Source organism: Pezoporus occidentalis, unplaced genomic scaffold (genome assembly GCF_034315485.1).
Source record: "Pezoporus occidentalis ecotype Australia unplaced genomic scaffold, CSIRO_AGI_Poc_V1 ctg22, whole genome shotgun sequence".
NCBI lineage: Eukaryota > Metazoa > Chordata > Aves > Psittaciformes > Psittacidae > Pezoporus > Pezoporus occidentalis.
The window spans coordinates 3,784,103-3,805,655 of NW_026914072.1; the positions used below are offsets into that span (position 1 = coordinate 3,784,103).

General features: G+C 38.5%; 1 protein-coding gene across 1 annotated transcript in view; it reads right to left on the reverse strand.

The window, feature by feature from the left end:
• Positions 1-2,907: 2,907 nt before the first annotated feature.
• Positions 2,908-21,553, reverse strand: part of SPON1 (spondin 1) — a 195,140-nt gene continuing 176,494 nt past the window's right edge. Inside the window, exons 8-16 of the mRNA XM_062620262.1 lie at positions 12,493-12,694; positions 11,302-11,442; positions 10,895-10,970; positions 10,284-10,466; positions 9,802-9,972; positions 9,522-9,689; positions 8,424-8,588; positions 6,892-7,155; positions 2,908-6,591 (exon numbers count right to left, since the gene is read on the reverse strand). Of these exons, the coding sequence (XP_062476246.1) occupies positions 6,428-6,591; positions 6,892-7,155; positions 8,424-8,588; positions 9,522-9,689; positions 9,802-9,972; positions 10,284-10,466; positions 10,895-10,970; positions 11,302-11,442; positions 12,493-12,694 (1,534 nt within the window). The 3' untranslated portion in view covers positions 2,908-6,427. The remainder of the gene's footprint in view (positions 6,592-6,891; positions 7,156-8,423; positions 8,589-9,521; positions 9,690-9,801; positions 9,973-10,283; positions 10,467-10,894; positions 10,971-11,301; positions 11,443-12,492; positions 12,695-21,553) is intronic.

Below are 21,553 nucleotides of genomic sequence, written 5' to 3' on the forward strand. Positions count from 1 at the left end.
GAAAAGTAACGTCTAAAACCTGGAGGTTCAGGATAAAGTGTGGATCTGTCATTCTGTCATTTGCTTCTTTTTTTTTTTTTTTTTTCAGCTGTTGGCCCAAATTTCTTGGTTCAGGGCTTATATAAATACAACAAAAGCATAAATCCTACCTCTAACCCTTGTAGTCCTATCTGGGGAGGTTACTTAAGGAGGCTTTATGGGTGTGCCACTGGCTACTCCTATACACTGCCCTTGCTCTACCTCCCCAGGAGATGGATGATGGTTTTGGGCCCCCTAGTTCTGTTGATCTGAGCCCCAGGCTGTTCAGATGCAGGAATGAGCCACTGGCTCTCCACAGGTGATGCTCAGCCCTTCTCCAGAACGAATCAGGACTGCAAGAAAGTCAACGGTGGGACTTTTCTGTTCTGCTAACCCTAACCTTGCTGCTAGTACTGTCCAGTATAGTTTTACAGGCAGTATTAGCAGAGCAGCTGTGGTGTAGGTACTGATGCTTTCTGTACTGATTCAGTCATACCATCTTCTCCATGCTGGCCCCAGCCACTACAAGCACAAGGAGGGATGACTTTTTTGCAGCATCATATAAGTCTTTAGGTGGGAGAGACAGCATTGCTTGAAAGGATTCTGTGATCCACCCATGTGTCCTGTTTGCTCTCTTTGTCTTCATATGCATGTGTGCTCGCTCTCCTTTTTTTTTAATCCTGCTCCAGACACAAGGCAGTGTAAGTGCAGCTGGTTTGGCACACACCATGCTGCTGTGGCATCCTTTCCGTGTTTGGGCCTTGAGTGGGTGAATGTTCAAGGCCCTTGGCTATTTCCAGTATGAATGGGTGAGCACCAGGAGTGCAGCTGTTCTCCATGTCTGGGGATTGATCCATGGTCCTGCCCATTGTGCTTAAACCCAGAATTTATGATACACTCTAAAAGGCAGGTGTTGTACTGTGCCCATGGCCTCTCCCTGCAGAGCATCATCTTGTGGCATGTTCAGGCTTCACAGAGAATCTGGTGAGTTGGTGCTGTGGTGATTAGGATGGCCTTGGGGCTGAGCCCATGAAGTGCACTGAGGCAGTAACTGGCACGATGCAGGGGTCATGCAGGGCTTTGGGGCCTTTCAGAGATAGCAGGCACTTGTCCAGGTGCTGCCATACACTCCTGAGAGAGTCCTTAAGAGACATCTGCCTGAGCTGCTCTCTGTGCCTGCAATGCTGCTACTGGTTCAAATGGTGCAGGGAGAGGGGTGATGGGAAATGTTCATGGTGTTTGGAAACAACCTTTGATCTTTCTTTGAAACTTACATCAAATGTATATTTTAAAAGACCTATTCCAAAATACCCTGCCATTTGCTAATTAACAGGAAGCAAACTGGTAGTTAAGAGTGGCTTTATCTTCACTTGTGCTAATGTGACAGGTGAGGAGAATATGAGGACTTTCCTGCCTGTGTGTTTGAAAGTTTATTACTGAAGGTGGAGTACATGATGTTCCCTAGGACTTTTTCAAAGAAGATGAGAAGAACTCAGAGTTCCAAGTGTTAGCATTTTAGATTCATTAAGCTACTATCTAGACCACATGTGAAAACTGTCATTGCCTCCTGAGCAGTTAATGTGTCCATCAGTTAGGGCAGAAACTGTTCTGTCTTTTGGAAACCAGAGGAGACAGAACTCAGTATCTTTCAGCTGGCCTGTAATTGCTTTGTTTTGCACAACACTGCATGAAGTGACTGAGTCTCAAATTTGAAAACGTTGCAATAAAGATCTTAAATGGGTGTGGATGTGAAGCAAAGTATACTAAGTGCCTGGAACATGGCAGCAAGAGATTTTTAAGCACATTTCAATTTTTTGGTAAATTGAAGTTTAGTAGTTAGTTGAAGTGCTTAGTAGTTGAAGTTAGTATACTGCTTCCTAAGTGGAAAAAACATAAGACAATGGTGTATGTACTCGGTACCATATGATATATTTATACACACATATTCTCACCATAATTTGCTTTGCAGTTAAGCACGTAGCCATGTGATGATATGTTGTGGTATTATTAACTATATCAGAAATGGAAATGATAGTTGCCAAATGAACTGCAATGCTAGGCTTCAGATTTTAGCTGAGCTGTGCATATTTTCAGGGATTTGCTATTTTTTTCCCGCCCCAGAATCAGTATCTGTGGCCCTGAGAACTGCAGGTACCTCTAAAAGGAGAGTTAAATGATATAATCATATTACAAATCATGCTTGAGGACCTACTCTGTCTTTCTGCCATGCCAGTTATGGTTTAGGTGTGTTGGCCATGCAAAGAAGAGCATCCCCAGTTGGGGCAGGCATGCTGTCAAGAAGGTCCCAAGCAGTAACTTGGATGGCTGGCATTTATAGAGGCCGTATGGTCACTGTACTGATTTAGGTGCTCTGTGACCCCTTATGGGGAAAACTGGTCTGTAATTTTCTGTGTAATTATCAGTGACATGCTTGCACTCGCAGTGTGCCTAAATAGTCTACTAGTAGCACAAAAAATCAGTTAAAAGTTTCACAAAATCTCAGACTTTTCAAAAGCTCATTTTTTAACTATTTTACCATTCACAAGGCTTTAAAATATGTTCTTTTAAATAGTTTCTCTTTTATTAAAAACCAACAACAACAGCAACAAAACCCTCATGAGAGTTATACAGGGTAATTTGGGTAATGATCCTAAGTTACTCAGTGATTCCTAAAGAACAACAAACTATCCAACAAAAACTGTGATACAAATCACTTCCAAGAGGAAAGAATAAGTGGCTCTAGTAAAATCCAGCTCACTTCTGATATACTGTTAGATTGAACCAAGAATGAAATGTAAATAAGAACATGACTGCTTATATTGATAACCGTATGGGGGTTTTGGTGTACATAGTCATATTGGTTGAACAGAATCTCATACAAGAATAAAATTCATAGTAAAGATGTCTTTATTCCAAAATAATAATAATAATGTGTTAGCCAGACAGCTACAAAACATCTACACAAGACTTTGGTAAGAAATGTTCATGGTAGCTTTTTCATAATTCCACAGCAAACAGAAACAAGGAAGGAAATCTAAAAATGCAAATAAACAAAATTTTGTTCGAATCTTATGCTGCACACAGAGTCCTACTGTACAGGTGTTAAGCCTCTAGCTTTTACTTTTTACTATGTGTAAAACCTCTACAGTTTGTATGTTAGGGAAAAAAAAACACAATGTACACACAATGCTAAGATCTGATTTTTGAGGTCTACAAAACTGGAACGACATCTGTGCTTTCAGTTCAGCAGGATTATTTGCAAGATAGGAGAGATAACAGTTCTTATTTTTATTGACTGATAATCAGTGGCTATTACACTACTAGAAAGTTTACAGTAACGATGCAATATTTTTAGAGATTGTGTATCAGAGCTTCTTTTCTGAATAGAAAATCAACCTTTTTTTTTTTATTTGTTTTTATTTGTGTGGGTTTTTTTACAAAATGTAACAAGCTTAAATATTGTATCAAGTTATAGGAAGGACAAGTGGTTTGTAAAATGTTTCAACAGGAAAAACAGTGTGAAAAGCTGAACCCAAGCAGGAACCATCACACATTTCTGAGCCAGTGCAATCTATGGTGCCATTGCATGCATTAACAAAGTGTGGAGGGGAAAATCCAACATTCATTACTTTAATAAGCCTAAGAGAAATGAGTGGAAATCACACTGGACAACCTCCTAACAAAAAATATAGAGAATCAAATTAGTAAGGACCACATTGAAAGAGATGCCAGGTTGTTTTAATGCACAATTTTGTGGCACGTTTGGGAAGATGTTGTGTATTTCCTACATACCTCAAGGTGTATTTGGACTATGTAGCCTTTGGCAAAGGGAGTAATTAAAAACCAAAATAGGTTAATGAAATGGAACAAATGAAATGAAAATACAGTGCTGTTTTTAATTGATTATTTGCAGAAACAGGTGTGATTTTGCAAGATTAACTTGAACAAGTGGTAAAGGTTGATGAGATAAATATAGTCCATAAACTCACATATTTTTTTTTCCATTGAGGACAAACTTTTTTCCTATGCTCCCCCTGCCCCAAGCTCTCACAGACCCAAGCGTACAAAACCCACACTGTCACAGCCTCTGTCGGGCTCAGCAAGAGCAGCTCGCAAAGGTAGGTGGTTGTGGCAGTCTTGACTGCACATGTAGGTTTTCACTGGCTGAGCGCCTGGCAGGAATCCCTGTAGCCCTTCCCTGTAGACATCTGATTCTTCATCAGAAATATGTCCAGCTGGTCACTCCTCCAGTACCTGTATCATTCCACTGGGCTTTTCTGTTGGAGGGTTACTTTTTTTACTTTAGTCACAAAAGGGTAATGTGCAAGGTAAGGTCATGACCTAGGCACAGTCTTGCTGCTACACTGTAATGACAGTGCTGTAGAGACATAAACTGCAAAATTTTTCAACAGGCGCAAGGAGGCAAACTATCTGAATTATATTATTAAATGAGCCACGCTGCGCAAAGTGGGGAGCTGTTTGGTTTCGGCATTAAACCTTGTATTATTTTTTCCCTCCTGGTTTGGTTCACTATGGGCCTGCAGCCATTTTGTTTAGCAGTGGCAGGAGAGGCTTAACACTGTGGTTGGTTCCATTATTTCCCCAGCTCTCCCTTCATTCCAGATCTCAAAAAGAGCAGTAAAATGCCTTGAGGGAGTGGGATGCGACAACTGTGGAAGTTCTGAGCAGGCCTTGCAGTGTTTAGTGAAGAAATGACGATGAAAAGCCTACAGTATCATGCAGCCAGCCCATCTAGCCTGCTTGGGTGCAGGGAGGTAATGAGAGGATTCCCAGGGTAGTGATGGTGCAGTTGAACAGCCTCAGTGGGTTGTGGTTCACATCAAATGTGGGCACTTAAAACCTGGGTGCCAGGTTCTCAGGATTGTGACCAAGTGTTAAGGAAGTGAGTAAATTACTTAAGGCTAGTTTAAAGAGACTATAAAGTAAATTTTTCTCCATTCATTTCTCTCAAGCTTGTTTTAAGTGTCAACATCAACAGCCTTTACTTTCAGTGCATTGTTATTACTTATGTAGAGACATAGACTTTATGCTGCCTTTCCTGGACCAAAAGATAACCCATCACCTTCACCTTTCATCTTTGTTGTTAAACTTATAGGACAGTGCTATATTCCAATAGCAAGTGAAGCCCAAGGTCTCGCTGGTCCTACACCTGATTACGTGTAGGGATGAGAGCTAAACTCTGCAAGAGATGGTGTGAAACAGCATTAGAATGCTGAGCAGTTATTTTCTAATCTCAGACAATTTGTTAATCACTCAGGTGGTCAGGGAAGACATTTATCCTGGCTGGTGTATCTACAAATGAGAAATTCTCACAAATTTAGTAAATTTTAGATCCTCCTATACTCTGAGTAAAAAAACATAAATGAGAGAGCTGTACATATATTCTTGTGTCAATCTGTAATTAATACGTTAAAAGGCTGTCATTATTTCATTTCACAGGCTCCCTTCCCTTTGTTTGTTATAAGGGACACATGAGAACCTGGCTCACCTTTTCTCTACCATTTGTATTATTTTATAAACCTCTTTCTCTCTTTGCCTGTGATTAACATCCTGATGAAACTGAATCTAATTTTTAGTGTCTCATGTGAAGTCTTTCTATGACACAGCTGTTGCAACTCTGTATTTGGACCAATTTCTAGTAGTTCTGTATCCATTTGGAGAGGTAGTGGATAGACCCAATATAAGAATATGGAATCTAAATATATTCTGACATTCACAGGTTTTCTGTGTGTGCTGTTTTGGCTGTGACTATGTAGTGGGCAGGCACCATTATTGAGCTGCACAAATTATTTCCTTTTTAAGATTTAAAGAAACTAAGACCATTTTGCATGGACTATAGCATCCATGTGAAGAAAAGTATACAGGATAATTACCATAGCTTGACCCAATAGTGTAAAATGATAAACATGCACCTTCAATAGTATTGAACCAGCATCACTGAAATGACTCCTTGGCATAGTTGCGGAATCAAGTAGGCACTGCTTTGGATTTCCAAAATCTAATTGAGAGAAATCCTCCCACATATGAAACATGTCACTTTAACTTAGTAATGCTAATATGCATGCATTCCATGTCTTTACAAGTAATGTTTCTATATGGCTATTCCATGTTCACAGATATGCCTGTATTTTAGTTAAATAACTCATAATGACTTACTATTTTTATGCATTAAGGGCTGGCTGGAGTATCAAAGATTTACTCTCAGCATAAACCTGTAAGGAAATATTTATAAAATATATTTCTTGCACCAGCAAGACTGAAAAGCAAACCACACTGCAAAAAATGAAAACTAATATACACTTTATATTTTTGTTGTTTCTTTAAAAAACAAACCAAGGTTGACTTTCCATTTAGCTCAGAGTGCATCTCTTGGAAGCCTTGTGTTTTGTTAACAAGGATGAACATTACATGCTCTTAGCTCCTTTTTGTCTTTGCAGCTAGTAAACTGAGTACTTTTGGACCTCTTCTTTACCATCATGTAGCGTTCCTGAATTCCACCTCCACAGAGTGTAGAACATTCTGTCCAAGCAGTCCATGGCTTCAGCCTACAAACTGAAAAAAGTCATTTGAGTAAGTTTTTAGTATTTCAGTCTAACCTACCTATCTCAGTGTAATTGTGCACACTTACAGCTTTTGCATCGAAGAGAGCATAGAGCCTAGTTCTTACAGTAGGAATTAAGAAACCCTAGTTAAGTGTACTCAAGGTGCGTTTGTCAAACACTGAAAAATGCTTTGCTTTGTCGCTAAACCTTTTCCTAGACTGAAATGCATGAACTGGAGCTGCTCACAAACTCCTGTCATGCAGAAAAGAAAAACAGACATAAGCATGCTGAAAAATGGTTTCACACTCACCTGGATATTGCTCACTATCTATATTTTTTTTTGCTTGTTCACTTCTCCTTTTCTCCCGGGCCTCTTTCCAGCGCCTTTTTTCCATACCTGGGCCTCTCAGGCATTTCCTGACTCGACATTTTGTGCGTTGGACAGTTTCTGGGCATGCTGTTCCTCCAAACTGTGGTTCTATTTTAATCATTCTCGTTCTGATCATGTGGCCCTTTCCACATGAGGTATTGCATTCGGACCACTGGGACCATTCAGTTAGTTCACAGTCAATGGCTGTAAAGAATGAGAAATGTTACATGAAAGCTGTGAGACCTAAACATAAGGTCAAGGTGAAACATGCAGACGTGCCTAATGAGTTTTTGCACTCTGAACACAGGAAAGCAGCTTAAGCCCCCAGTCTTTTCAGCAAATGTTGTGAGGCTACACGTCAATTTTTTTGGAGTCCATTTCTAGTCAGAATTACTATTTGACACTTTCCTCAATTTCTTTTTCAAGAGTGGTGCTGGCAGATCACTAAAATTACCAAGAAAGTATAAATAATTCTTCCCCTGTGCTTTCTTCAACTCTCTCACCCATATGCCTGTTTTATAATGAAAAGCTGTTAAATATTGAGTTATATTCACAAAGAATCTGATGCCTCTGAGGTGTAAGCCTCGCTTTACTGGCTGTGTTATGCAATAAACGAGATGTACTAAAAGCTTTAAAAGTTTTCATCTTTCAGCACTACTTAAAACTTACAGCCCCAGTGAATAATAATGAAAATGATATTTCACATAATTTAAGAAAAGCTGAATTAGCAAACTGACTAATACTTTCTGTGAAAAATAATGTAATTTCTTTATAAATCCTCATAAACCAGCTGGCAACAGGACACTAAAAGCAATCATATCTTACTTGTTCAGCAGCGCCTTGGGCACTTCACAAGACTGCAAAGCAACTAGAAATTTGTATCACTCAAGAAAGGAGTAAGGTAAAAAAAAAAAATCAATGCAGCTGTTTCCACAGCATTCAGTGGCTCATATGTATTCCTGGTTACAAAGGGATACGTAGATCAGTAAAAAAATCTATAATACCATTCAGAGATGTATCAAAGATGGAGCGAGCCTCTTTTGTGCTCTTTGCGTGAGCTAAAAGAACTACAGAGATGTTTTTAATTCTTCTTTCCTTCCTTCCTAGAACACACACTGCTTTTGAGTAAAAGAGAGGTTTTATAATTCTGACTTATTTACTGCTGGGAAGGGCACGGACTGTTGCCTGAAGTTTGTAGTGTGTTAAATATGCAGAAACAGCATGCCCAAAGCAATATTGGTCATCAGCATAAGGTTCAGTAAGGCAAGTTGAAATGATGGTCATATTCTAGCTCTCAGTAAATGAAAATCCGCACTAATAATAATAATAATACTAATAATAAAAAGAAAAAAAAAATCCATAGTTGCTATCCTGCCTAAGAGGTGATGCTAAAAACTGGTGATAGAGTTTTGACCCATAGACTTTGCCATTCATAATTAAACTTCTCTCTCCAGAGAGTTTCCCACACTTACGGCATTCGGGCAGCATGCACTTTTCTGCTTGTTCTAGCTCCTCATTGCAGTCTCCCAGCTCAGCAGCAGATTTCAGCATCCTTTGACGGGTTCGCATGCCCTTCCCACATGTTACACTGCAGTCACTCCATTCAGACCAAGGCGAGAGTAGACAGGGGATGGTATCTGATATGAAAACAAAAAGGTAATGAATTTTTATTGTACATAAATTATGAAGCTACTGCATTATTTTGAAAATAATACAGGTGGAAAATGTACGGCTTTATCTGTCATCAACCAATTATACTTTGTTGTATACATTTGGACAAAATGAATCATAATCTGAATGATGTTGCTAGAGATGCTCAGAAAACACTATATTAAATTGAAAGCTTTGCCTCATTTTAATACCTTTTCTTTGCTGTCTTTATAGCCTATTTATATCTGCAGAATCCCAGTGCTCCTGGGAAATAAATAGTTTAAGAAGGTATGTTTCAGTCATGACTCCTATAAAAAAATCTGGATTGTTAAAGTGGACTGACTGAAACTCGAGTTGATATAGTCTAAAATGTGATAATTCCACATTTTGTCTACCAAAAATCTTTTAAATTTTCTTTGTCTTTCATGAAAATCTTAACATTTCTTGACATTTAAACAATATGAATCATAGAATCATAGAATACTAAGTGTTGGAAAGGACCTTAAGATCATCTAGTTCAGTAGTCACAGTAAGAATGAGATTGGCTGACCACATGAAAGGAGCACTTCAATTTCTGAACTGTTCATGAGCTAAAAGGAGAGCGCACTGTTTTATTATAGCCTTATGATTAAATATACCTCATATTCCATAAATCAGAGTTGCTTAGGTATGGCTTGCTAATATGCACATTGCTGTCTGGGTAATACAGTAATAGGATACTACTGAATATTTTTTCTCAACATTCTCATCTTGCTGGTGAAACTGGTACTTAATGCGCATTCCTTAGGGGAGCTAATTTTAAGAAGAACAAGAAAAAGCAGCATTGCTTCTTGTTTAGGTATATTATCTGTGTGATGGAGGAACATGTCAGAAATTATGCCTGTCTTTATAGCAGAGAAGAGAAACTCATGGACACTTACGGCATTCAGGCATCATGCATTTCTCTGCCTCTGTAGTTTCTGCCTTGCACATGGATCCATCAGCAGGAGTCATCTTGATCATTCTGTGTCGTCTCTTCATCCCTGTGCCACAGCTAGCGCTGCATTCATCCCACTCTCCCCATTCAGTGACAAGGCAGCTGCTAGGGGCTATTTAAAATGGACAGACAAAATCATTCACTAGTAGAGCTTATATAAAACCATGGTTTGGGCAGTACTCCTGCTATTGGCTGGGTTTTACAAAGCCAAATAAAATACTTACAACATTCCTCATTTACAATACATTTCTCAGTTTCTTCAGTAGGCACTTTACACATAGAGCCATCTTCAGGGAATTGTTTTACATATCTCTCTCTAGATCGCGTTCCCATTCCACAGGAAACACTACAGGGGGACCATGTAATCCAGTCAGACATCATGCAAGTGGAAGCATCTAAAACACAGAGAACCATTTCAATAGCTAATATTAACAGAATTGCTGATAAATCTGTAGCTGCCTATTTGTGTGCAATGTCACTTTTATGCTGCCTCTCACATACCGTGCTTCCTTGATTGCTTACTTTGCTCCTTTCCGTTTTATTTCTGTGTGCTTTGTGCACCAACTAAGATGAATCCAGTTTGTATTATTTAGCAATTAGTCCTCTTTGCTATAGCTCAAGTCACACTGCAGCAGCCAGTAGCTTTAAGAACTTTAAGGGAAGAGCAAACCCTACAAGAGGTTCTCCACTCTTTCCTTTTTATTACCTTCATCACTGCAGCCTGGACCCATGCATGGCTGAAAATCTTGGGTATCTGGGCAGGGCACACTGAGGTCCAGCTGAGCTTTAAGCATTCTCTGCCTCATCCTCTTGCCCTTTTCACAAGTAGAAGAGCTGCAAGCTGACCATGGGGACCAGTTTGAATATATGCAGGTCTCAGGGGTATCATCTGAAAAGTAAGAAAAGGCAGTGAATGTTAAAAGTAGTCTTCCATTTGGCTCTCTTTACCTGACTGGTGATTACTTTAGATGCTAGTAGGATACAGTCTTTCCTCCTGCATTCTATCTTCTCCATTTTAGCCCCCCACCCTCCAAGACTAATTGCCAACTTTCATTTAAAAAAAAATAAATTCAAATCCCAAAAGGCTTCTCTCTTTTATCACTTCCATTGTTACTGTCATCTTCCAGGAATGCATGCAGTTTCCTTTACTGCATGAGAAGGCTAATTGTAAATACCAGAAAAGATGAAAACCAAAATCACTTTTTGGCACTGAATAAGGCTTTTGCTCCTAAGTCAGTTTTGTACTTTATCTAAAAATGACAGTAGAAAATGGAACAAAATGTAAATTAGTACAGCACAAACTAATTTAAAATGTACCTTCTTCTTTTTCCTCTGGTGCTAGATCTGCCACAATATCGTCGATGTTATCAGGTACAATATTGCACTGCTCCCCCTGCAAAGGAATTAATTGTGTTACAGGAAACTTGTACATGTATGCAGCGAGGGGGATTAACCCAGTGTACTGTGAGGCACTATCGCATCTGCAGCACTTTCTTCTCTTCTCATGCTTATGCATACTTAAAACGAATCCCCAAATAAGCAGATGCAGTTATTACCACAAGCAGGAGAAATAATACATTAAGACAGATTTAGTTCTTTTCTGCCATAATCTTTGTTTGGTGTAGGTTAAAGAGGGTAGATTGGGGGGGGGGTAGGATTGGTATTTTTTGTGTACGAAGTAGGGTGTTTTGTTTGCTTAAGAATGTTATATATGTGCATTATACCTTGCGTGCAATTCTCTCAATGACAACTCTGGCTACCAGCTTGATGGAGCCTCCTTCCGGGTCATAAAATGGACTTTGGGGATGATCTAAACTTGTAAGTGGTCTGATCTTTTCTTGAGGCACTGTAGGTTTGTTCGGAGACTGCAGTCAAAAAGAAAAAATAGTTAAAAAGAAACAAATAATTAATAATACAATTCATCTGCAGAAATTAAAACTTCTTCAGAATGTGAAATTGAGAAATTCCAATCTAAGATGAACTCAGTGCAGTTGTACTTAATGGTAAGGTGTTGGATTTTTCGTTGGAATTTTTATTTTGTCAGGAAGCACTTCTCTAACACTTTGGGGCTCAACCCTGAAGCTGGGTTCACAATAAGATGTGAGTCTTGTTGTGTGGTTAAACACAACTACATTAATAAAAAATATATATCCAGTATGCCTCCAGAGTTGTATTATAACTGGAGAAATTCCTTAGGTTCTAAAGAGACCAGGTCTGAAAGAAAAAAATCAGCTATCTTCTGTTACCTGAAAAGTGAGTATGTGTGGTGTTTGAGGCTGTGCCTCTTCTTGTCTACCATCAACTTTCTGTACTCTCTGTAGACTCACGGTGTAGGCATGCTTGGAACCTATGGAGACCTAACCAGTTCATGAATGTGACATAACTCATTTGGTCAAAACCAGGACTTTACCTGATGATGATGTGAATCTTTAGGACTGAGAAAGTGATGGAGACAGAGAAAATGTATGATTTTTAGAGCCTTGTAGTGATGAGAATCTCAGAGTTTCAAACACTGTAAGGAACAGTTATGTTTTCTGTGCAAAACAGAATAGTTGGCATTGGAGTTGAAACAGTAGAAAAGGCGATAATGGCTGCTGGTGGCACACAGATCTGTATCAAAGGGTTTGGACACCTTGATACTTAGTTTTGAGCAGACTAAGTCATCCATTTATTAAGTAGATGAATGTAATAATATCCTAGGTGAATGTAATATTATCCATTAATAATAATGCTCAGGGAATTCAGATGCAACAACCGACAGTAGTTGTAGCATCTGTCTAAATGACTTTTAATTCATTATGAACAAAATTTTTACAAGAGTAGTATAAAGGCATGTATGGCATTACCATGGATCAAATAGCACTAATTCTTCACCGATTAAGATAAACTTTATGTATTTAATATATTACAAATACCTCATAGCTAATGCCACTGTCTGTACCAGCATCCCAGGGTATTAAATCCTGAACGACTTTCTGAACCCAGCCACAGTCCTTGGTACAGAGGTCTTCAGCAGACAGACCCACGTTCCAGTCGGGACTGGGGCCAAGCATGGTGAGGAAGGACATCAGGTGCCGGTGACGATCGACAGAAAACTCAGCAGAGGGAGCAGCTCTCCTGCAAATTTGCCATAGCAAGACATGAATTTATTTGCTGCTAGATGGAAATGAAACTAGTACTTCAGACTGGGAAATGCTGAACACTGGCACAATGCTGTTTGGTACATAGAGATGGAGAAACAGGGTGGGGGGAGACAGCTGTTTGGCCCTGTCTAGTTTCAGTCTCCAAGTATCATCTGAGAAACAGCTCTGACATTGTTCAAGGAGATTTACAGTTTAATGGGTGAGAGAGATGTAGCAATAAAGAGCTGCAGCAGCTTATGTCTTAGTCATATAATAATAACAATAATAAAATAAATAAGTAAAATAGCTGAGAAATACTGTGAGGGTTTGATTGCTGGAATACTTTTTACCCCCAAAAGAGAATAGAAATTCTGATGCCAAAAGTGCTTGGAAGTGTTACTTGTGTATGTGTGCAAGAAAGCACTCATTAACAGAGTTTTAGTGCTCAGCTGAGAGATTAATGGCCACTGCCAGCCCTAGAGAGTTCATCCAAGTCTCCTGTAGGTTTCTGCCAATGTATGTGAAAGAGCCCCTATTCATCCAGCCTTTTTCAGCTGTTCTCTTAGGAAGAAATCAAATCGTGCTGAATCATGAAGTGCTCTGCAATGCTGACGAGCAGCTATCACATTCCTGTGCAGATGAAAAATAAAATCAGGCCTGAACTGGAAGTTCCTGTTCACAGATGAAAAGCTGGACCACTTCATGGCATCCTTCTGGTGAGCAACAACAAATGCAGAAGTATTTAAAATGCGATTTTGGCAAATCTGCTCTTCCAAATACTGGTCTGGTTGGTGTCAACACAGGTTTTCTTCAGTTACAGGACTTGAGCCAATACAGAGTCAAATTGAAGCCTGGTTCTTTTTGTGTTTTATGCTAAAACACACTGCCTTTTGAGCATCCAAATGCTTGAGTCCCTGTAAAAGTGTAGCATTTCATTGGTCTATTTTTCCTAGTTAGAATCATAGAATAGTTAGGGTTGGAAAGGACCTTAAGATCATCTAGTTCCAACCCCCCTGCCATGGGCAGGGACACCTCACACTAAACCATGCCACCCAGTTCTTAGCATTCTCAGCATATTAGAAAACTGAACAGCCCAGAGATCGTTATTTTGAGTAGTTATCACAGTTTTAAATGTAAGATGTCTAAAAATTAGTGTTTCTAGCTCATCCTCAAGAGTCAAATGAAGAAGCAGGCATTTGCCAATGGGTGAAATGTTCTGGCCACTTCTGTTCCAGTGTTTCTTACTGCGTAAAGTCCTTAAATTAAGGACTCCAAGTAGAACAGCTTCTAAAAGAGATGACATTAATCCTCCCTTTCCCAGAAAGAGATGCTAATAACTCAATGACTCTTTTTTTTTGTTCAATTGAACAACTTACCTAATGTAAAGTAATAAATAATGAATGATGGTATCAACTTCAATCTGTGAGTACAGTATCCTGATATATTTGTCAAGTACGTAGCAGTGATTAGTCTTAAAAACCCTGACAGCTGACTTCAATTAACTAAAGGATTTACTGCGTTACATGGGTTTCTAAGAATGCCCTATAGGAATTTTGTACTTGAAGCAGTACACAGCAGAAATCAAAACAGTAAGAAATGTGTTTGCATACATGATCTTTAGATTAAGAATATGTCTAATATGGACATTGCAGATGCAGAATAAAGTCGCGGGTCAGCTCTTGCAGGGGAAAAGCAAAGGCTGTGTGGAGCTGCTCACTACTGTATCCAGCACCTGAGCTGATACTACTGAGTTGGTATGCATTGTGTGACACGACACTCACTGCTCTGTGCACATGTGTTCAGGAAAAACAAGAGGCAGATACAGTCATACCATTTAAAAGCAGAGGGTTGGCAATCACTTTAGACACATAGGAATGGAAAACTTTCGTCACCTGTTGTGGTAGGCACATATAATTAAAGCTTTGAGTACTTTGTTAGGAAAGTAAATATTAATTGTGTTATTCATATGAATAAAAAATACTTGAGTAGTTAAATTAAACTCTATCAATATTGAAACTGTGCAAAGGAACACTTCAGGAGATGTGCTTTGCCTGCAAGTCTTTGCATGTGTTAAATTATATCAGGAGATCTGCAGCTTGCATCATTTTCCAATTTCAGAGCACTCTGAAAAAAAATTACCTATCTTCTGCTCCTTCTTTAAGAAAAATAGGTAGTTTTATGGCCGTTTTACTGTATTTCATCCTGTAGCTGTTTAACAGAAATGTGAAGGAATAGAAGACAAATGAAGGCATGTTTTTTCTCTTTTTTCTTCGACTCTTGTTCAGACAATAATGAAGTATTTATATATTATCATAAAATGTATTTGTTACACTTGCTACTTTATGTGGTACCTGCAAGCAGTATGAATAATTTGAACCACAGATGTGTAATGTTACCCAACATTCAGAGTCCTTCTTGAGCTGCTGTAATTAAGGAGGAGAAATGGGCTGATCTAAGGCACATTTAGTAAATACTACCTGGACATAGGGACAGGCACTGATTGGTCTTTTACAATCTTAAATGATCTTTGGTGGGTTTTATTTACTAGGGTTTTTAATGAAGTGACAGATTTCAGATGTTTCCATTCTCCACACGAGCAACAATTTATGAAGCTGGCAGGAACCTAAATCCTTCCAGGCATACCTCAACAACACATCAGGCTCAAGTGTCCTAAGATTTGCCTATGGATATTCTGAAGGAATCTAGTGATACTCAAGTGCATCCTAAACCTGACCTTTTTCATTTCTGTATTGTCAACACACCTGATGAAACAGGAATGTAGATCATCATCTCTATCTCTGCTTTCAATATAAGTATATATTATCATTTTAAGGCTCTTAAATTTTAAGAGAGTGTTCTTCTGTGACAGGTTGAGCATGTTTGGTAATGCCCACAGGAAAAGCCTAAAGTTTCCAACTGATGTGACTTTGCTGTGAGACCAACATGTTCCATTCCCTTTCACGTATACATGCATAAAAACAATGGCAAATAGGAGTTGCAGATCAAATCCTAAACATCAGGCAAGTTCTAGGTGACAAGCTTGAGAACCCCACAGGCCTAGGGAATCCTGCTTTCATTAGCTGAAGCAGACAGTACTTTTCCACTGTGAGCCTGATCCACCTTGCTCACAATTCCTGCCACATAGTACAGGGTGAGGAAAGTACCAGATAGTGTCCTGCACTCTAATGTTTTCCATTTTCTTTATTTTTATTCTATGTATGTTCTTTATCTTAGCATTATTTGGATCTCCAGCTGTAGGGATGACACATACTGAGCAGCACAAGGAAATGCTCTTTTTTTTCCCAAGGGTTATTGTTGGTTGGTTACGTTTGTTTCTGGTTTTATATGTATATGTTTCTGTGGTGTTTTGGTTTTTTTTTTAAAGCTGAAAGAACACAAACAAGGTTTTGCTTTACATGCTTTTCCCCTAAGGGACAATCTAGTTGCTATCACTGCTGGGGTAGGTGGTTAAGAAAGCCTTTGACAAACCAACAGAAACCTCAACCTGCTGCAAGATGTGGTTTTGAGTGTTGAACCAATAGTGTTGTGTTTTATCGATATCCCCATACAAGGTAATGGAGCTCACACAAGGAAGGTGGATAGAAATATTGAAAATAATATTTTCAGGATGTAAAACTTTTAGATTACTTTTGATTTAATATTTGATTAGTATAAAAGAAGTAGAAAAAGGCAGCCTGAGCATGTACTCTTTGTCTCTATGATAGGAGCTAGTTCAACAAATTAGGCTATTTATAGAGTTTTGGAATCAATGTGAATTTTACTTCCTGGATGCTGTGTGTACTACATTTGTGTAAGACAGACATTTTTGCCTCACCCATGCTTAAAGCCTATTATGTAAGGACAGAGCTGAATGGAACTGCTTCACAGTTATCCACGTTCTGACTTTGGCGGTAGGTTCAAAATAATGTTGTCATTAAGTGAGCGTATTTGACAGGAGAGGGTAAAATACTGATCGTTACGATGGTTCTTTGAAATAAAATTCTACATCAGTTATTCTTCTACATTTTATGCTGGGGAAAAAAAAATCTAATTGATTTCATGGATTTAATAACTCTACGGGGTACATGGTAGTTTGAAATAGCATGTAATTCTTCAGGTTTCTTCATAGGGCTATATTAAGGTGTAATCACATCCTAAGCCCATTTTTAGAGTCTGGATACCAGGTTCCTTTGAATATGCCAGGATCTGATCTCGCTTGTGCTAAGGCTAAACTAAGTAGCCATTTCAAATAGGAAGAAAAAAGTGTACACGCAAGAGAAGCCCATCTAAGTCTGATGCCTGTTTGAGGTTTAGTGTCAGTTCTAGGCGGCACTGAGCATGTGAAAACACTATTATTTTAAGCAGAGAGTTTAACTCATAGACCATGAAAATTGCATATTTTAGGGAAATGGTAAATTAATTGCCTATTATACCTCTAGTCAGAAAAAGTGACATCATCCTTTCTGAGAGGCTTACACTGCATCTCATATACACTTCCCAGGATGAACACTATTTATTCATCTGTAAACCCTTTTGCTATTGATACAAACAGTTATAAGCACGGAAACACATTTCACACCCCTGAACTTCCAACTCTGCACCTTCTGCCTACCAGCAGCACCTACACAACATCTGTTTTATCGAAAATAACTTTAAAATCATAACACCCTGAAAAGTTTACTAGTTTCAAAGAAAAAAGAAGAAAATTAACATCTAAAATTAAATCTAAAATACTACTCTTATAGAAGTCTACAACTAACAGAACTAATTTGATGGCATATTTAGATGCTGTATTATTAAGTATACTATTTAGGAAATGATGCAAAAGAATTAGGACCATTACATGAACAACAAAGTTTTGTCCACATGTATCAACACTCGAACATGGAAACAGAATTTCAGAGTTGCACAGAGGAAGGGGAGAATCCTGTTTAAGTTCTGCTTAAATGCAGGGTGGGTAAGCATTTAACCTAATGAATAATTTAAACATGTGTATGCTCCAAAAGAGCTGAGGAAAACAAAACTGCAATAAAATGAACACTGAGTCAATGAAATTTTTCTGACATCCATATGAAAAGCTGAAAAGCACTTTAATGCCAAGATGTTTTTGTCTCTGAGCTCCTCAGAGGAGGGGATAGTAAGAGTTTAGCTATTTATTTCACAATGAAAGAGCAGACCAAGCCACAAATAATTCTTATGTGTTAACCTTTTGGACTACAAAAAGGCCTGCATAAGAAACTTAAAATAAGAATGTTGCCTATAACCAGGTAAGAGATGGATATATAATTGCATACAGCACTAAGCAATTATGTTATTGCCACTGACATAAAAACCACAGATCAGAACAAATGCTGCTCTAAAATCATATTAATCTGTGTATTTTTAAAAAGCATTACAAAAGGAAGGGACTTTGGGCAGCACATCTTTCAGACGTTTTCAAATTGTCATCTAAACATACCTGGATTGCTACTTTAGATAATAATAATGTATTTTTCATTACTATACCAGCTGTTTGATTTAATACCTTCAGAGTAGGTACACCCTAATGATACAATTAACAAACATGAACAGGCTTTCCTCACCAAAAAAAAAAAAAAAAAAAAGTGTAAAAAGTTAAATCTGAGATGTCTCAAGTTAGAATTGCGGTTTCTGAAAACTGCTGACTTGTGTACATGTTCTTTGCAGATTGTCACAAACCAGTTAGGTGTGGTTATCCCACATGGTGCTGGTGACATTTGCTTCTGTTTAGAATAACTTTGTCACTTCTTAGATCACTTACTGTGCACTTACATTCAAATTATGTTTCAGGAATCCTTTTGCAATATATGACATTGCTGTGTTTTACCAGGGCCAGGCTGACTACAAAGCCAAAAGACTCTAACTGTACAAATCCAGGAAACTCTCTTCTTCACTTCCTAGGAAAATTGAGGCTACAAATTGCGCAGAGTAACTACAGCTGTATTTACAAAGGAAATACTATGGGATGTTGTAAAAGCACTGTTGCTTTGTATCACCTTTTCACCTACAAAACGCTGACCCATGCTCTCTTTTTCCTGGGAAACAGTGATGAAAAATCAGTTCTTAGACCCAGCATAAGAAAAATACCAGCCAGCTTTCTGATCTTTTTCTTTCCCATTAACAATATCAGATAAACAGCATAGACTTACTTATCAGACTGCTTTAGCAATGAAACCTGCTTTGCTATCAATTTATTCTCAATATTAGATTACAGCAAATATTTATTTTTAACACAAATTGCTGTCCTGGGTTCAGCAGTAGCAGTCATGTTTTTTTTTTCCTTTGTGGTAGCTGGTGCAGTGCTGTGTTTTGACTTCCAGCCTGAGAACAGTGTTGGTGAAGTCGATATTTTCAGTTGTTGCTAAGTGATGTTTACCCTGTCCAAGGACTTTGTGAGGCTCATGCTCTGCCAGGGAGGAGGGGAAGCCAGGAGGAAGCAGAGACGGGGCGCCTGACCTGGGCTAGCCGGGGAGGTATTCCATACCACAGCACGTCATGGCCGGGGTGAGGGGTGACTGGGAGTTACCCAGAAGGACAGGGGCTTCTGGGTGGGACTCGTTCTCTTGGCCGGTGGTATCGTATTCTCTTCCTTTGTTATTTTCCCTTATCATTGCTGTCGTTGGTGGTAGCGGTGGTGATTTGTGTTGTACATTGGTTGCTGGACTGTTCTTGTCTCAACCCGTGGGAGTTGCACTTTTTTCGATCCTCCTCCCCGTTCCTCCAGGAGTGGGGAAGGGGAGAACCCCGGTGGGGGGGGGGACACGGACCTCGATTGTTGTCAGCTCGGCACCGCTCACTGGGAGTGAGTGAGCAAGTTACCTGACTGGGTTTAAACCACGACAATTGCTTATGAGGCTATTTATTGAAATAGCTGCAAAATGTAGATACTCCTTTAAATCCCTTTCAAAGATTTTAAAACAGTATTGTCAGGCATTGCAAAATCATTTATTTAATGAGTAGCAAAAACTCAGAATTGCATTTTACATTCCCTTGGTCCTGTTTTGTCACTGACAATGTCCAACCCTTCACCATCTTTGTTAAAATGATGCACATACTATTTCATTCAGCATCTATACCCATCTAACCTACACATGCCTTTTGGTGTCTGGAGATGTGAACTAGAGTAAATGTTTAATTACCATTTCATTCATAACAATGCAAGAAGATAACAAGTGGAGGAGTTTGAAAGTTTGCGTATAGATTTCTGTTCACTACTAATTTAAATGGCAGATCATTCCCATTACTTGGTGAGTACTTACACAAGAATGAGGAGTTAGGATTAGTAACTAGACACATATAATTGCATGAAAAAAAAGCATACGTGATTACTCATGAAATTATAAAGGGAAATGATTTTGGCTCCAGGAAAGACCACAGATGGTTAGGAAATAATCATAAAACAGCAACTGCCAATGAGAGGAACATGTAAAGAAAACAAAAGCAAGGGTAGAATGGGATGAGTAAGTTTGATTTAATTGGATGGCCATTAATTTCCATGAACAATTAGTATCAAGTTCTAGCAGTGACTGTTCTTAGTTAAACCTTTTCTATGTTGTAATACCCAACTTCTTTCCTTGCCTAGTGACATTTGAATTTGAAATAGAAAGAAAAGAAAACAAAAGATAAGTGAAAGTGGGACCGCCATATGTGCTTGCTCTGACAAAAAAAAGATCGATACAATTTTTTTTCCTTTTCCAACAAACACAGATGTTCTCCCTTACCTTTTTTTTCTTAAGGCGTGTGTCATTCCATCTGTCAAACAATGAAGTTTCCCTAAGTCTCAGTAATACATATAACACTTAAGACACCATTTTTTTTTATAAGCATGATGTAGTTTTGTGATTAGTGTTTCTCAGTCAACACTTAATGAATGTGTGTAGCTATAAATGCAAAGACTTGGGTGAACATGGTACTTTACAATAGCATGTGACATCATGCTAGGAGAGGTAGAAATTTGCAGCTATCTCTAGTCCTGTTTTCTGTGAAAATAAGATACTCTGTTCTTTTTACTCTTAAATGGAGCTCACAGAGCTACTAAAAGAGACTAACCAAGTTGCAAGGGCAGTGTATGGTGCTGGGTTTAGTCATTCTTGTAAAGTATGTTCCAAAGATGTTAATAGAATTAAAATTCATACAATTAAAGCTTGTTTCTTATATTAATTATCCAAACATATACATGCATTTTGAGCTCAATCATACCCAATCTCAAATCTAGATGAATTATAAAAACTGGTAAAAGTTCAAATTATTTTGTGTGGATTTTTACAATGTTTTCTCTGAGATTTACTTCAGTTAGATCTTTTGGCTTTGGTGAAACAAATATTTCTGCTTTTTTGTTAAAATTTAGAATTTTTATTTTAAAAATCTAAAACCACTAGGAAGATTTTTTGTTTTCAGTGTGAAACCATAAGTTTACTGTTTGGGTCCAAGTTTTATGTGAAAGCTTTCAGTTTGAAGTCAAAGCCTTTTAACAAAAGTGGTTTGATTAGCTTTAATGCATAAACTGCCCATTCAACATAAATTCCTCCTGCACACAGCTCTCAGGAGTTTACTGCCACTTCTATCAACCTTTTGAAGTACTTCAGGTCAAGTCCTACGAACAGGGATCACCTTGTGGTTTAGGGGAGATGGTGGTCTTTAAGACGGTGCATCAACAGTGTAGAGGAATGATACAAAGCAGGAAGGAAACATATACCACAGGGACTTTGCTGACCTAAAATAGAGTTTAAATACTAGCCAAATGCAAAGCTGGATCACTCAGGATTGTTTCATACTCCAGACAGACTTATGACTTATGTATTTATTTGTCTCCACATTATCAAAAGTCATGCCTGAC